This window comes from Cygnus olor, chromosome 8, assembly GCF_009769625.2.
Source record: "Cygnus olor isolate bCygOlo1 chromosome 8, bCygOlo1.pri.v2, whole genome shotgun sequence".
NCBI lineage: Eukaryota > Metazoa > Chordata > Aves > Anseriformes > Anatidae > Cygnus > Cygnus olor.
The window spans coordinates 5,549,619-5,564,690 of record NC_049176.1 but is presented as its reverse complement, the minus strand read 5'-3'; the positions used below and the strand labels follow the sequence as shown (position 1 = coordinate 5,564,690).

At 36.9% G+C, this 15,072-nt stretch overlaps 1 protein-coding gene across 1 annotated transcript in view; it reads left to right on the top strand.

Moving 5' to 3' along the window:
* The window catches only part of VAV3 (vav guanine nucleotide exchange factor 3), a 167,980-nt gene that overhangs the window by 61,030 nt on the left and 91,878 nt on the right, over window positions 1-15,072 (top strand). Inside the window, exons 3-9 of the mRNA XM_040566157.1 lie at window positions 152-210; window positions 1,142-1,207; window positions 3,958-4,066; window positions 8,093-8,185; window positions 8,288-8,356; window positions 11,578-11,681; window positions 13,842-13,941. Of these exons, the coding sequence (XP_040422091.1) occupies window positions 152-210; window positions 1,142-1,207; window positions 3,958-4,066; window positions 8,093-8,185; window positions 8,288-8,356; window positions 11,578-11,681; window positions 13,842-13,941 (600 nt within the window). The remainder of the gene's footprint in view (window positions 1-151; window positions 211-1,141; window positions 1,208-3,957; window positions 4,067-8,092; window positions 8,186-8,287; window positions 8,357-11,577; window positions 11,682-13,841; window positions 13,942-15,072) is intronic.

The window sequence follows — 15,072 nt, the reverse complement described above, 5'->3', positions numbered from 1 at the left end:
CCACATCATAGGAAATTTGTGCAAGTCACCACTCAGTATGTGGCATGGCCAGAATTCGTGTCTACCTGTATCATTTTCTGTGATCAAAATCGGATTTTTTTAATGCTTTCATTCTTAGAACTAATCACAGTTTTTCTTCTTTTTTTTTCAGGTGATAGAAACACTCTCAAAACTTTCCCGCACGCCTATTGCAATAGCAACAGGAATAAGGTATGTTATTGGCCTAGTGAATGGTGGGAATAATGCCTCTTGCACGGTGTTCCTTCGAATAGCTGTTGGAGGCCATATAGGTAGACTAAGCATTTTAACAAGAGTTTGGATGATCAGGCAAAAGAAGTAGAAATCTGTCTCCCAGTTCATCTGGAAGTGGATGATACATGAAAGCTCTGAAGGTTATCTTCTGTTTCTGGTACATTTACTGAAGTGCCTGAAGCCTTCTTGTGATGAACATGGAGTAGACAAATAAGCAGTTAGTATCACAGAACTTGTCCAATAATTGTGACGTGGGTTGTAAGTTGGACTCATAATCAGGGTGAAGGAAGAATGGAAACAGAAAATCAGAAACCTTACAGAAATCAGTAAAGCTGCCCAATTGGTGCAATTGTTGTTTTCAAAACAAACAAACAAGAACAAACACAACCAAACAAAATCAACAACAAAAAAAAACAACAGACAAATGCAACTAAACCTAACCTCATGAATATAAACACGGGCTGTGAGAGAAGGTGAAAGACTGCATGCTTTAACTTGGGAATTCTCCATCTTTTTTGAGTGCTTTGATTCAGCAATCTTACGTGTGAATGGATGGTGTTTCTAAAACAAAACAACTCCTCTTACTCCCGATCTCCAGCTAGTCCTGTAATCCACTTACTATGTTAAAAATTCAGAATTCACGGTAAAAACTGTCAATAATATGTGTTAGTGATGATATATAATCCCACTATGCAGTAGGGTTTTTATCAAGTTTCAATACATACAACCAAGACTAAATATATATGTTTACTGCTCATCAGAGAAAGGAAAGAATATATACCATGGTAACCTTAACAGTAATCTGTGTGAAAATATTAGAAACCAGACCAAAACCACTTTGCCATTAGACTAATGCTATCTATAACTTAGAATATTTTTCTTTCTATAGACCTTTCCCTACGGAAGAAAGTGTTGATGATGAAGATGTCTACAAAGGTCTTCCTGATTTAATAGAGTATGTCATAAATAATTTAGTTAAATGAAAGATGGTTTTTTTCAGTTGCACACTACTGTTTTAATGATGTTGTAGAACGGTTTTGATGAGAATGGGGAATTTATTTGTTTTAAAAACATTTGGTTAGTCATTATGATGACCAGGAAGAATTAATGATGAAAGCTTATCTAAATGATTGTGATAAATTTGTATATATAAAGAAGCATGTTTTATGAAGGGTTCTGGTAACAAAGTAAATTGTGAATTCGTTTTTGAATAATTTGCCTGAACTATGAGAAAGCTTTCGTGGAATTCTCAGTTATAAGGAACCCAAGGAGAAGGTCTTGATCTTGCAAAAAAAAAAAATAAAAAAATAAAAAAAATTGTATAAGTGCATTTGACTTTCTGGGTGTTTGAAAGATTATTAATTGCCCATTTTTGTATTGGTTTTGAGGCACACGTGAGATAGACATGAACATCCTGTATAGCATTAGCTAACACCTTTCAAGATCTGTTAGGAATCATGATGGATAAGCATAGTCAGTGCATGCTGTCCCAAAACTCAAACTTCACCAGTACTCAAATCACTGGTCTCCATCTCTTTCCACACAGTATGTTGCTTGCTGTGATGTCGTGAAGTAGCTGCTGGTCATACCAGCAGCTACTTTCCTTTCTTTACTGGGAAAGGGAAAACACCAGCACACTTTGCATTAGTTGACCTACCACCTTCTCTACAAAACGTTCTCCTCTCTTGCAGCTGACTGGCTATCTCAGCTGCTTTTCACTTGGTGTAGCTAAAAATGTGGAAGGTAGATGCTACAGATTCCTCTGAGTCCCAGGTGGGTTAGCAGTGATGTCTTCAATTCTTAGATGTGGTGGTGTTAGTACTATCAGCAAATATTTTTAACAGTTCTTAAATAGGTATACAAGTTCACTACTGAGGTGGTCTTTCATTTAAAAAAAAAAAAAAAGGTCAACAGAATACCAAAGAAATTGAGATTGGTAGATGGTCTTTTGCATCAATAACAAGTATTACTTGCTGAAGTCTGATACTTACAGGCTTTCACAATTGTGGAGGAGGCAATTTAAGAGGTACCCTCTTCATAAAAAGAAATAAGTGCCAGTGAATGATGCAAATGGCCTGCGTTTTTGAGTTTCTCTTAATTAGTGAAGTGTGTTGGACTGAAATAGTCATCTCTGAGTCTAAATGGTGTCTAAGGAATTTAGAATGGATCTAAGGCCTTCCGTCAGAGCTGTAATGGTTAAATGTTTCTATCCCCTTTTGACCTTTTTACCAGCTTTTGTTCTCCAGAGCATATATGGTAAAATGGAGTATGTCTGTGCTGCATCTAAAACAGCTGCTAATGCTTAATGTGAAATGCTAGTCCACCTTCATCACTGCTGTAAGCTGAAATGCCAGACTAACCTGGAGCACCTGAGTGTCAAGGGCATGGTGTCCCTTGGAAAAGGAAGGGGTGTGTGCTGTATCTCTAAATCTGTCTGTTGGATCCTATAAATATTTTTTTATCATTCTGTTTATTGGCACTTCCAATGCTATTTCTTTATCCTCCAGATGTCCTTTATGGAAAAAAATATTCATGGTGTATTTGATGAGAAATAAGGAATTTGCTTAGTTTGTGTATGTTACCCTGACCACAGACATGACGATTTGGTCTAGAATTTCTAAGTTGTCTGAGTGGAAGCTGCGTTGGTACCAATCCCGTTTTATGTTGCCTTGTTCGAAATCATGGGTCTCTGCCAGTAGAGCTTCTGATGTACTTGAGCACTGACAGTCCGCCAACAGAAATGGTCATCATTCCTAATTCTAGTCTTGCATCTGAGTGGTCCAATCCTGAGTTTTTTTTTCGCTCTGAAGGATTTCACTGTTCTTTTCAAGCAACAAAAAATGCCCAAATTAGCAGCACATCTGATCAAGTTTCTGTATTACTATGACCAGACTACTTTCAATATCTTTTCAGGTTTTTTATAGACATACTGTAAGAAATATGGGGGCAAGACATCTTATGGACTAGGTACAGTCTTAGTGTGAAGTAGGCAAAACTCCTACAGGACTGACTGTAATGAAGCTGAATTAGCTGAGGGTAGAGTTGAAAATTGATTTTTATGCTGAGATATTTCTGTAGTCTGTGTAATAGAAGAACACTACTTTTGCTTACCCTATTTTGTTAAACTGATTTTTCAATTTGAAAGATTGTTTTTAATTTTGGGTAGCTGAGGGCTGCTATGTGATGATAAAAGGCACTAAGTTATGGCATGGATGTGCAGACTCTCAGCTGCTTGCTCCAAAGTGTTAAGTGCATTTTAGTCCAGGTAATTTTTTCTTTAGGCAGGAAGGATGCTGTGCCACTGTCCCGCATTGCAGGAGGATGCCAGGCAGTCAAGAGAGGCAGCTCCATGCTTCTGGTTGTGGTGGGAAAAGGGATGAAGTGAAGAGTAGTTGTATAGTACCTCCTGACAAAACTGTCCTGACAAGCTTGTTTTCATGCCTGGTTTAGTTTCTGTGTAGTTATAAATTGATTCAGCCTTCAGTGTTGTGTTGATTTCATACAATCATATTTTAAATGCATTGAGGAAAGACAATTAATGGACTTAATTTCTTGTAATGGATTCTTTTCATTAGATAATTTTATTAATTAATCTGTTTACTGTAGAAATTTTCCTGTAAGAAATGTTCCCTTGCAGAGCTGACATGGTAATTAGCCTGTGCTGCACAGCTGCTTTTTCTTTTACAAATTATTTTCCTTTTTCAGTGAAACTGGTGTTGATGAAGATGAGGAGCTGTACGACTGTGTCTATGGAGAAGATGAAGGCGGAGAGGTTTATGAAGACCTAATGAAAGATGAAGCAGCACAACAACCTGTATGTTTTCTAATTCCTAGTTATTTTGAACAACAGTAGTTTTTTTAAGTTTGACGTGTGAAATTACCTCTTTATAGCTAGTTTTACTGAAACTTTGCTCATGCTTAGTTGTATGTGGAGCTGTAATGTGCAGTGCATTATCTCCTATATTGCAGTCTCTTTTTGCAAAGGCCTGAACATTAACTATGGCAATTTTTTGAAAGAAATGTAACTTCTTACTGGAAGTAACTTATTGTAAGATTGCCAGTTATGAATAGTAAGATTTACCAGATAGTTTAATTAAGACCGGTTACATTAACTGCTTATGCTTACTTCTAAGTGTCCTACTTAAAAAAATTAAGATATGATGCTGTGAAACACTGTTGTTTCAGCCATAATTTGGACAACTAATCTTAAAAAATGACAACTGGTAATTGTTTCATACCAATGAAAATCATGTTTATTCAGCCATGTGCTTTTGTTGATCATCAGGTTGGCCTTACTGGGAATGGTAGCTTGTTTGTTTTCCAGACTGTCATAAAAAAAAAAAAAAATCTAAACTTGAGCAATAAAATGTACTCCCTAATTGAGGGAAGCTGTAATGCTCTTGTCTGCCCTTCCTCAGAGAGATGTGCTTTCTGATCTGGGAAATGTTAGTCTGTGTCCATGGCAATATATGTTTTTTATAATACTTCAGATCTTTTTCTTTCTCCTTCATACTCTGTTTCATGTTTTCTTATGTTGGAAACTTGCCTCTAGTTTTCCAAATTGCTTTTTATTAATACAGTTACGTGAAGAAGTGAAAAATTCTCAAGATCTTACTCTTTTTTCCTCTTTGTGTATCCTTCCAGTACAGTATAGAAGATTGCTCATGTGATTTGGATTTTCTGCTTTTATGGTTACTGCTATCTGTTTTAAAAACAAAACAAAAACAAGTCTGGGAAGAGCACTAGCTTGTGTTCATCTCTGCTGTAATAACAGGATAGTTTTGAGTATAAAATGTTTTCAAGTCTGTTTTTCTGCTAATACAGTATCCTGTGGCTACTGCACATAAATCAAGGATAAGAGAAACTTGTTAGTTTTTCACGTTTTGCTGAATTCTGTTTAATTGCAAAATTTGAGGCTTTTCAATGAAAGCCAAATAAAAATTGAGCTGAAAAAACTGTTTTTTTATCTAATGAAGTCGTATTCACTTGCAAGTATGATGTGCTAGAGAACTGTTTGAATTGTAGGAAATGTTTTTAATGATGTTGTTTTTATTTTATACTGAAGCTCAATGGCAGTAAGGTTCACATTTCATGTAATGGGCGTGGGTTTTTTTCAACAGTTGGTCATGTCTGACAGTTGGCAGTTTGTACACTCTGATTCTTTCTCCCCTGTTACAAATATTACTCTTGTCTATCTGTGTTTCTAGCAAATGATTAATATAGAAATCAGAACTTTCATGCTCTAATTGTGTTGCATCTTAGCCTAGATACTTCAGATTGAACAGACTTGTATTTGTTTCTAATAGAAAGTAGATGAGAAATGAAAACATGGTACAGCTAAATATTTTTCCACAACATATGAGGAATGGAGACATTACAATTGCTTTGCTCTGGCAGCTTTCTTGAGTGTGGTAATTATTTCCAGTCTGTGATAACTTCATCTCAGGTTTATAAATGTACTGCATGCTAACGTGATTTAGAGCAGTTCTTTCATTTGAATCCTATGCAAGAATTTCTTGAATATGAAAAAGATTAGCACTGGCCAATCTTCAAGTATATCTTCAGAAGAACCCCAAACTTTTACAAGTCCCTAATAGCAGCCAAAATGCTTTGCATCTCCCTCATCCTTGATTTATCATTGTTATCTTGCAAAGCAAACTATTCCTTATATTTTCTTTAGCAGTAAATGACCTTCAAAGGCATTTTTTGCCTTTCACTTGTACTGTTGTTAGCACAATTTTTTACTTTCACCTTTGAAAGGAAAAAATTCACCTACATTCAAATTCCAGAAGTTTGTGGTATGAATAGAAATTGGTGTATTAATTTCTGCCACAAGTGCCTATGGGAATGACCTGTTCAGGTTAGGTCTGAACCCAAGTCAGTCCTTTTAAGTGGAATCCTAGGATTTTGTTTGCATTTCTCATATGAGTTGTTGAACAACAAATAACCACATTTTGCAAGTGCATATATGCTCCTATTGGATACAAAAAAAATGTGTATTGATGCAAATAGTGCAAGAGTAAAGGTGAGAAATAACTAGAAACCTCAGTAATGTCAAATTCCAAAACTTGATTGATATTGTTTAACTCTGACAAAAACCCCCTCGCTTTACCAAAGAATTTGGGAATAAATGATAGCTTTTGAGATGTGGTTGATCAGAGAATGCTCGCAAAGTGTGTTTCTGGTAGTAATGATGGACTGCTTTTTTATTTTGTACAAAATGGTTATTTCTACGTCCATCCGATAAGGGACAGCATTTTTTTGATGTGGAAAAACTGATAACTGCAACAGTTAAGTTTTAAAGATTAATTTGAGAGAGAACACAGCACCTGCTAGATGAGAGTGAGGAGCATGTTCAAGTTGCAAGAGTTACTTGTAGAGTCATTGAGAGAAACCCAGAAGGTGAAAGGAGACAAATCAAAATAGCAAATAGAATAGTAAGATTTACCAGATGAAACTTCATGTGCCTATGTGACTTGATAATTGGTATGGAGTTTACATATATTTCCTTCTCTTCATTGGTAGCCAAACAATATCAGGAGAGCTGTGTGGGGCTCATGGACAGTTTAATAGCGTTTAGCTGTTTGCCATGATATGCTCAAATTGGCTGATAGTGCAGAAAGGGAGTGGAAGGATTATAGCTCTCGACCATATTAAGAGATAATTTTTAAAATTTCATAGTCTAGAAGTTTTGCCATTGCTGGAAGAGAAAGTCATTTGCTCAAATGTTGAAAGTCTTTTTTTGGAGTGGAAAAGACTGTAATATTAAATCGTTAAATTCTTTCTGACTTCCTCTGTGCATGAGTAATATCTGGTCGTCGGGTCTGTTCTATGTAGAGTGTGGATCGCCTCCTTACACAGGGTGAGAAAAGAAAGGTAAGAAAGACACCAAAGGATAGCTTGGAAGGATGTTGCAACTGGTAGTTAGGCTTCAGGAAGGATGTGACATTGCTATTACTTGTTATGCCATTGCTTTTTTTTTTTTTTTTGAGAAAACATTTTGGTTCAATTACTACTTCTGAGACAGGTCAGGTCTGTACTGTGTCAGGTCTTGAGGCAGACCTGTTTGTCTCCAGGTTTTTTTAAGACTTGCGTGACATGAATGCTTCCATACCTGCTTCAAGGTATCTAATTTTTTTACTGGAAATGAGATTTACAAGTTATTGAAGCTGTATTGCTGTAAATCTGAACTTCAGTAAGAGTGCTTGTAAACTATTTTTATGGTATCCTGTGCTGGTAATTACTTGAATTTCCTATGAGTCTGATTTACACAGAAAAATCCCAGAGTCTCATTCAAGACAAGCACATAGACATGCAAGAGCTGGACTTAGAGGTCACTCTATTTCCTGGTTCAAAGGCATGCTCACATTGTGTCTGAAGAGAAAGCTTCCCTTGAAAACTAAAAGGGAAAAACTGTAAATGAGTGCAGGGATTAGCTTGAACATTTATGTAATGTAAAGTTACTTACATGAGTTAGTCCCATTAAGTTTAATAGAACTACTAACTGCTCAGTATTTTAAATAAGATTTCTTAGTCTGGATGTAAGTTAAATGCGACCTATATTTCAATTTCTGAAGTATATGCAGACAGCTGAGCTCTCTGTCTAAACATTAACTTTTCATAATATTCCTTTGATGTGGAATTTTAGTAAAACTCTTCAAGTCATCAGCTAATTGAACATTAAAATATTCTTGGTTATTACTATCATCTTTGGAGGCTGCAGTACTCAGAAAATTTCAGGAAGCAGTTATCCTAATTGCTTAATTTTAAACAAATAAATACATTTGTTATCCATTAGGTCCCTGTTAATGACTTGTATTTGACTTCATTGTAATTGCAGAAATACACTGAAAATGATATAAGAAGCTGTTGTCTCGCTGAAATAAAACAAACTGAAGAGAAATACACGGAAACTCTGGAATCAATAGAGAAAGTAAGATACTACTAACTTACAGAATTGTTACATATGTGTTTCTATAGCATTCTAGAATATGTAACAACATAGTCAATGTATGCACATGTTTTTCCCCTGCAGTTTTTCATGGTGCCATTGAAAAGGTTTCTGTCAGCATCAGAGTTTGATACTGTTTTCATCAACATTCCTGTGAGTAATTACATGTTTCAAGAAGAGTTATAAGATGCTTGTCTGATTATATTAGTGTTATATGTTATGGCATAAACTGATTATTTGAAACAGTGCAAAATACATTTATGTAGCTATTAGGTTACTTAAAAAAGCATATACAAAATATTTTTTCCCCGTTTCACAGAATAGGCCAAGAGAATAGTAATACAGTACCAGATAGCAGATGGTTAGAAGTTGCAGTATTCTCGTCTTGCAGAAGATAATAACTTATAGAAGATGGGTTGACTTCTAAAACATGCCAGTATTTTTGTGACTGTATGAAGTTTTGACTATTAGATTGCCTACCACTGGACGTTGCAGAGCATTTTCAATAGGATTTCTGTAGGTACTCTGCAAATCCTTGTATCTAGCCTGGATCTGTCGTCATTGAAGTTGTTTTAAAGTTAAGATAATTTAATTCTAGATTCTGAATCTGGAACTGGACAGGATAAGCAAATCCTCTGTGAAGTATATAGGAGATATCTCGACTGAAATCTGAAAGGTTTCCTGTGATTATTACTTTGTCCCACTTATTTCTGGCCTACTCACAATAGTGTGACAATTTTTACATTTACATTTACAGCAGACATCTTTCCTTTATCTGACTTGAAAGGAAGACATCAGACACGGTCTGAAGCTTCTGTTAACACAGACAAATGAAAGGACTGTTCTTTTATGAGGCAGACTGTAAAGTAAGGATCCCCAAAGTGAGGCCCACAGACCACATCAAACCTTTATCGCCTGTAAAAGATCATCTTTGTGTTGGCTGTCTCTGGCATATCCTGCAGCCTCTCTGGGATGTGGGAGGAGGTGGTGGGGATTTTTATTCAGTGGAATCTGGACTGCAAAAATGTTTTTAATTGCTGTGCTAACATCAGCCTGACAGCAGCTAAATTATGACAGTTGTTAAACTGATGAATTACAGGATGGTACCTGACATCTTGCTATATTTGTTCCTGTGTTAAAGTTTTCGCCACAAACCTGAACTGCTAAAATTTCTTCCTCTTTTAATGCTAGTCCAAAATACTGCCACAGCTATCAGTAACCTACTTGTTTTCTTCGAGTACGTCAGTCAGCTGCCTTTAGAGAACCATTTGCTTTCAAAATCAAATTGACATTCCATCCTACACTAACGTTTTTTCCTATTTATTGTAAATGAAGCCCTGATGCAGCCTACCTAACCTCCTGTAAATCTCTTTCCTAAGGCTCAGTGACTTAAGGGCACTGAAAGCCACAAAGCTAGCCAATGTGACATGCTGCACCGCACCGGGATGTAAAAGGGGCTTATGCATTGCACACACAAACCGAAAGGTCAGCCTACTCGCTACTCCTTAAAGAAGTGTCAGGGAATCAGATGAGAGGAGTAAAAAGGTCAAAAGCTGTTCATTTGAAATTAGGAAGATATAAATGGTTGCGTTCAGGTTGTTTTACTTTTCATTATCATGATTAAATATTCTGCTCTTACAAGACCGTGGTTATTTCTAACTCCAGTAACATTTCGTAGGCATCTAACAACCTTAAAAGAAATGTAGGGCTTGCCTAAGCCAAAACCACGTGCAAGTGCTTTCTGTGCTCAGACCTTGTCTCTGCAGCAGTTCCTCTGCAGGAAGGCTGGAGGGCAGTGGAAGCTTGTTTTAGACTAAAAATAGCTGTTACAGAGCTCTACAGCAAACTGTGATGTGGAGAGCAGAGGTGGTGGTCTCAGAACAGGATGGATTTTCTTCTGTTTAAAGGTTGTACTTTACAACCTTTAAATTAAGGATTGGTACTTTAGGGTGGTGCTGTGTTCCTTATATAGACTGTGAAAGATGCTTGCTGGATAAAATTATCTGCTGGTGTCAAAAGGTGTTTTATTTTTAAGGATAAAAACAAAACCACCAAAACTCACTGCTGTAAAGTGAGTGCCTTTCATCAGGGCTCAGAATTTGAAGATTTGTCCTATAAAACGTATATACGGCTCTGTACTTGTGTGTTACCTGTGCACATCCGTCTCTCTATGATAGAAGCATTTATATGTTATGTCTCTGCATGAATTTGAATTGAGACATATATGCAGACATACTGAGGGAGAGAGATGGAAGTATTTACAACATACTGAAGTATTGATGCTTTTGTTAACTTCCAATGATGTTAACATTGGTTTAATTTAAAAAGTTAAATATTTTCAGTGTAGATATAGGAACAAAATGTCTTTGAGCTTCTAACATCTACATTTCATGGCCATTGCTTAGCTGAGTCCCTGTGCACTCCTGAAAAAAAAGGTACTGTTGTAATATATTCATCTGGAAGCATTTCTGTGATAACATTTTTATATGGTGCAACTTAAGGTTATGAGGGATATGGCTGTACGATTGCTAGCAACTGAATTTGATTGGTTTTTAGTTTCTGCTACCTCAACTGTGATGTTGTGATTGACCTTATATGTACTCACAGTTGACATCAGTGTGAAGTGAAATGCTTTCACTTTATTCAGAACTCACTGTTGTGTGTTTTTGTAATGTATCATTTACTGCATTAAACCATTTTAGTGTTTTTTTAAATACTCCTTTATTTTTAATTGCAGTGGTTTTCATGCCACTTAATTATTATGATTTCAGAACTTCTTAACCTGTTTTGACTTTATTTCTTGCGACTTCTCTGACAGTATCCACATAGTATTAAGGATGATGTAATCTACAGTAGCATACAGATTTTTATGATAGTGAACTCTTCTACTGTGCTCAGGGAGAAAATCTTTCTGCAGTATTCTTGCCTTTCTCTCAGCCATTAGTTACTTGCTGTATTGGGAAACTCATTATGGTTGCAGTTAACTTAGCATTAGAACATCACTAATTGACCAATGTAATGTACAAAACTAATTTTTCACAGCTCAGGGACATAAATCATTACTTTCTTGTCACTAAAGCATTTACTTGACTTGCTTAATTTTAAAATTATCATTATAAAATGAAGATGAATTAACAGTGCACGGTCCAAGCTAGAATAAATTAGTCTTTAATAGGTAGTTCTTGGAGTTGAGTTTTTCTTGTTTCCCTATATGGAAGATGTGGCAAACCTTTAAATTAGGTTCTAATCTCAAATGATCTGTTTACCAATTTATTCAATTAATGGATCTAACACAAAGACATTTATTTTTGTATTCGAAGCTTTAGTTGTTCTGTTTTTAAAAATATTTTTTCCTCCTCATTGTTGTTTTTAAGGATTTGGTGAAAATTCACAGGAGTCTAACACAGGACATCAATGATTCCATTGTTAACAAAAATGACCAGAACCTGTATCAAATTTTTATTAACTACAAGGAAAGGTAAGAACTATGCACTAATTTTACTAACTGTGATAATCTGTGTCTAATCTATTAAAGCATTTTATTATATTTTTAGTTGAATATTTCTAAAACAGAATAGAATTCAATATCTGGAATACTTACAAAGCTAGTATTTTGTGTTAGGAGCCCTGAAGTCAAAAATGTAACTTCCTGCTGAATGAGCTTTCCTTTTTTTCTTTTTACACGCAGTTTTGACAATTATGTCGAATGACATACTAACCCTCTCAAGTTGTGCCAGCGGAGGTTTAGATTGGGCATGAAGAATTTATTGATGGAGAAGGGTGGTCAGGCATTGGAATGGGCTGCCCAGGGAAGTGGGGGAGTTCCCATCCCTGAAGATATTAGAGATGTGTGGATGTGGCACTAAATGATATGGTTTAGTGGTGGGACTTGGTAGGTCAAGTTGATGGTTGGACTTGTTGCACAGTGTTTTTTTTCTTTTCCCCATGCAAATAACCCTAGATATTTTATAGCATGCACCTGTATTGTTTAACAGGTAAAATGTTATAAAAGGGGCAAAATAAGACAAAAATGTGTATTAAGGCCATTCCAGGTTAAAGAAAACAGGAGAGGTGGTAACTTGAAAGAAGAGAAGGCAGGTGTGAAAGGAGAGAAGAGACTAAGATCTTAGTGTGACCTGCAGTCAAATGTGTGATGGTGAAGTAGACATGCTTTACCTTAAAACTGTGAAAAACAGTCAGACTGATAACAAGATAGCCATGGGAGCGTGCCATGCCCTGTAGGGTAGTTACCATTTTTTTTACCCACTTTTTCAAATTTTTTTTTGCCAGCACCGAACAGCTCTTGGGCTGTATGATGAAGTGGTATGCCTGTAATACTTAGCTGAAAAGCTGTACTGTGGGCTATAGTGCTGGTTTACTGTGAAGTAACCATTGGGTCATGGTTAAAAATGAGTTTCTTCTGGGACCAGAGTGCAAAAGGCCAGTGGGAGCTAATTGGACTTGCTTGAGGGTGACGGGGAAGAAGAGCTGTTGGAGTAATAATGAGCTTGCGAAGAACTGGGCAGCATCATCTGGAAAACGTTAGACAGGAGAGTTGTTTTTTGAGGAAGGAGGGTGTCCCAGGCTGCCCATAAACAAACTTGCCTTTGGAGGCCCTGTATCTCAGCTTTTGTGTCAGAGCAGGACATAGTTATTTCCCAGGCTGTTAGACTTTCAGCTGCTGTAGGAGGGTATTAGGGGACAAGAAGTTGTTCTGGAAAATGCTTATTTTGAAAAGCAGCTCTGAGATGTGCGCTAAAAGCGGAACAAGGACACCAAGAAGAAACCTCAAGCTTATATTTATTTTGCAAAAGGGAACAGTTGGAGGTAGGCCTGGTGTCTTACCACATAGTTACTAAAAGTAATCAGAAGTGGTGTTAAATCAGTATCATTGTTTTGATTGTGTAACAAGAACAAAAGATGAATGGTAAAGATTAGATCAGGGGAAAATGAAATTTAGGAGGTGTCAGTGGAAAGTCATGGGAATACCCCAAAAATGAATTTGAAGCATACAGGAGCAACCAGCTGAAGAAACATGGATGAAGTGAAAGGAAACAGCAGTCTGCAGGGAGACTAGCAGAAGCACTTCAAGCAGGGGCAAGAAACTTCTGTTTTAAAAGCAGGCTCCTTTGAGAAGTACAAGTGCTGTTGACAACTACTGAATATTTCTTGAACTTATGTGAACTGTTACTTGAATCAGAAAGCTCACAGGATGTGTAACCTGATAGAAACTGTTGGAGATGGTTCAGTTTGAGTAACCTTTAGGTTCTTTAAAGGGTAGATGCAATTAATCCTGTTGAGCCTCTAACAGAATTTGTTCGCTACAGTCTTGGAAATCTACAGTGTTGTACCTATAGACTGTTGGTCTTTTAATGAGTCCTGCATTTATCACAACACACACGTGTGAAAGTTAAAGGAAATTGCAATGATTTTACAGTATTTTGAGGTTAGCTTAAAATTTTATTTTCTGCATATTTTTCCTTATATTCACATTGCCCATTGAAATCTAGCTAAATCTGATCCTTGCATATTAGGCACTGTTCCCGTTGAAAGGAGGATTGTTACCAATTTGTGAAAAATGGTCAAGCCTTGTCCTTAAATAACAAATGTTCCCTTTATTCTTTATCTTTTGGTTTAGATTGGTTATTTATGGACAGTACTGCAGTCAAGTGGAGATAGCCATATCATGCTTAGACAACATCTCTAAGACAAAAGAAGATGTTAAACTGAAGTTAGAGGTATCAGTATTTTCTTGTGTGTATGTATTACACGTGCTTTGATGAATATGCTCTGGTTTCATCCAAGTCAAAAACCTTGTTAATTAAAACTGGCTAGACTGATATGTGAGTATGTGTTTTTCTCTCTTTTCATTTCCTGGAGTCTCTGATCAAATGAATGCGTTAGCTATGCAGAGTCTGGCATCCTGAAGAGAAGAAGTGAACGTGTTTTGCCACTGACAGCAGTAGGATTAGGATGCTTTTCAAGAAACGATACCCTTCTGTTTGTGATATCTCAGCTGAGAACATAGAATCACAGAAAGGCCCAAGGTGGGAGGGACCTCAAGGCCAAATAAGCCCCAGCCCCACAGCCTCGCAGGGCTTGCTAACTACCAAGAACATGATGTCCTTTCCAGCAGGGCTACTGGCCAGCCCTCAGGTTGATGTGTCCTTGGCTGGTGTGTCCCAGGTGCAGGATTCTGCTTTTTTCTTGTTGGTGTCATGAGATTCCTGTTGAATGTGTCCTGACGAGCATCACCTGCACCTCCAATCTGGTGTTATCTGTGGACTTCTTGAGGATATCCTCCCTGTCCTCTTTCACATCATTGCTAAAGATATTAACTGGGAGGGATTCCAGGGCCGACCCTCAAGGAGCTGTACTTGCAGCTGTCCCCCAGGTTGTGTGGGCTCTTGAGCCTCATAATCTAGCTAGTTTTTCCATGTATGTAGTAGTTCATTCATCTGAACCATAACATACCAACTTGGATATATTAGGGTGCTTTGGGAGATGATGCTAAAAGCCTTGGAAAAGTTGAGGTAGACTCTCCCCATCTGTTCACAGATGTAGCCATTTCATCACAGAAAGCTGTGAGGTAGGTCAAGCGTTGACTTACCTGTAGCAGGTTGATGGTGAGCACTTGATCCATAGTTTCTTGAGAGGTCTGAAGGGAGGCTGATTAGCCTGTAGCTTCTAAAATTCTCTTTGCTTTTTTGAAGATGGATGCAATGCTTGCCTTCTTTGCTGTGCTGATAAGCAATGTCTTTTTTTAGTTCAACTGAATGCTTAATTTCTGTTATGATGTTTATTCCATAGTCTTTCTCATGTTCTTGAGATACCTAAGAACAAATGCATAGATACGGTATTTCTTAGTT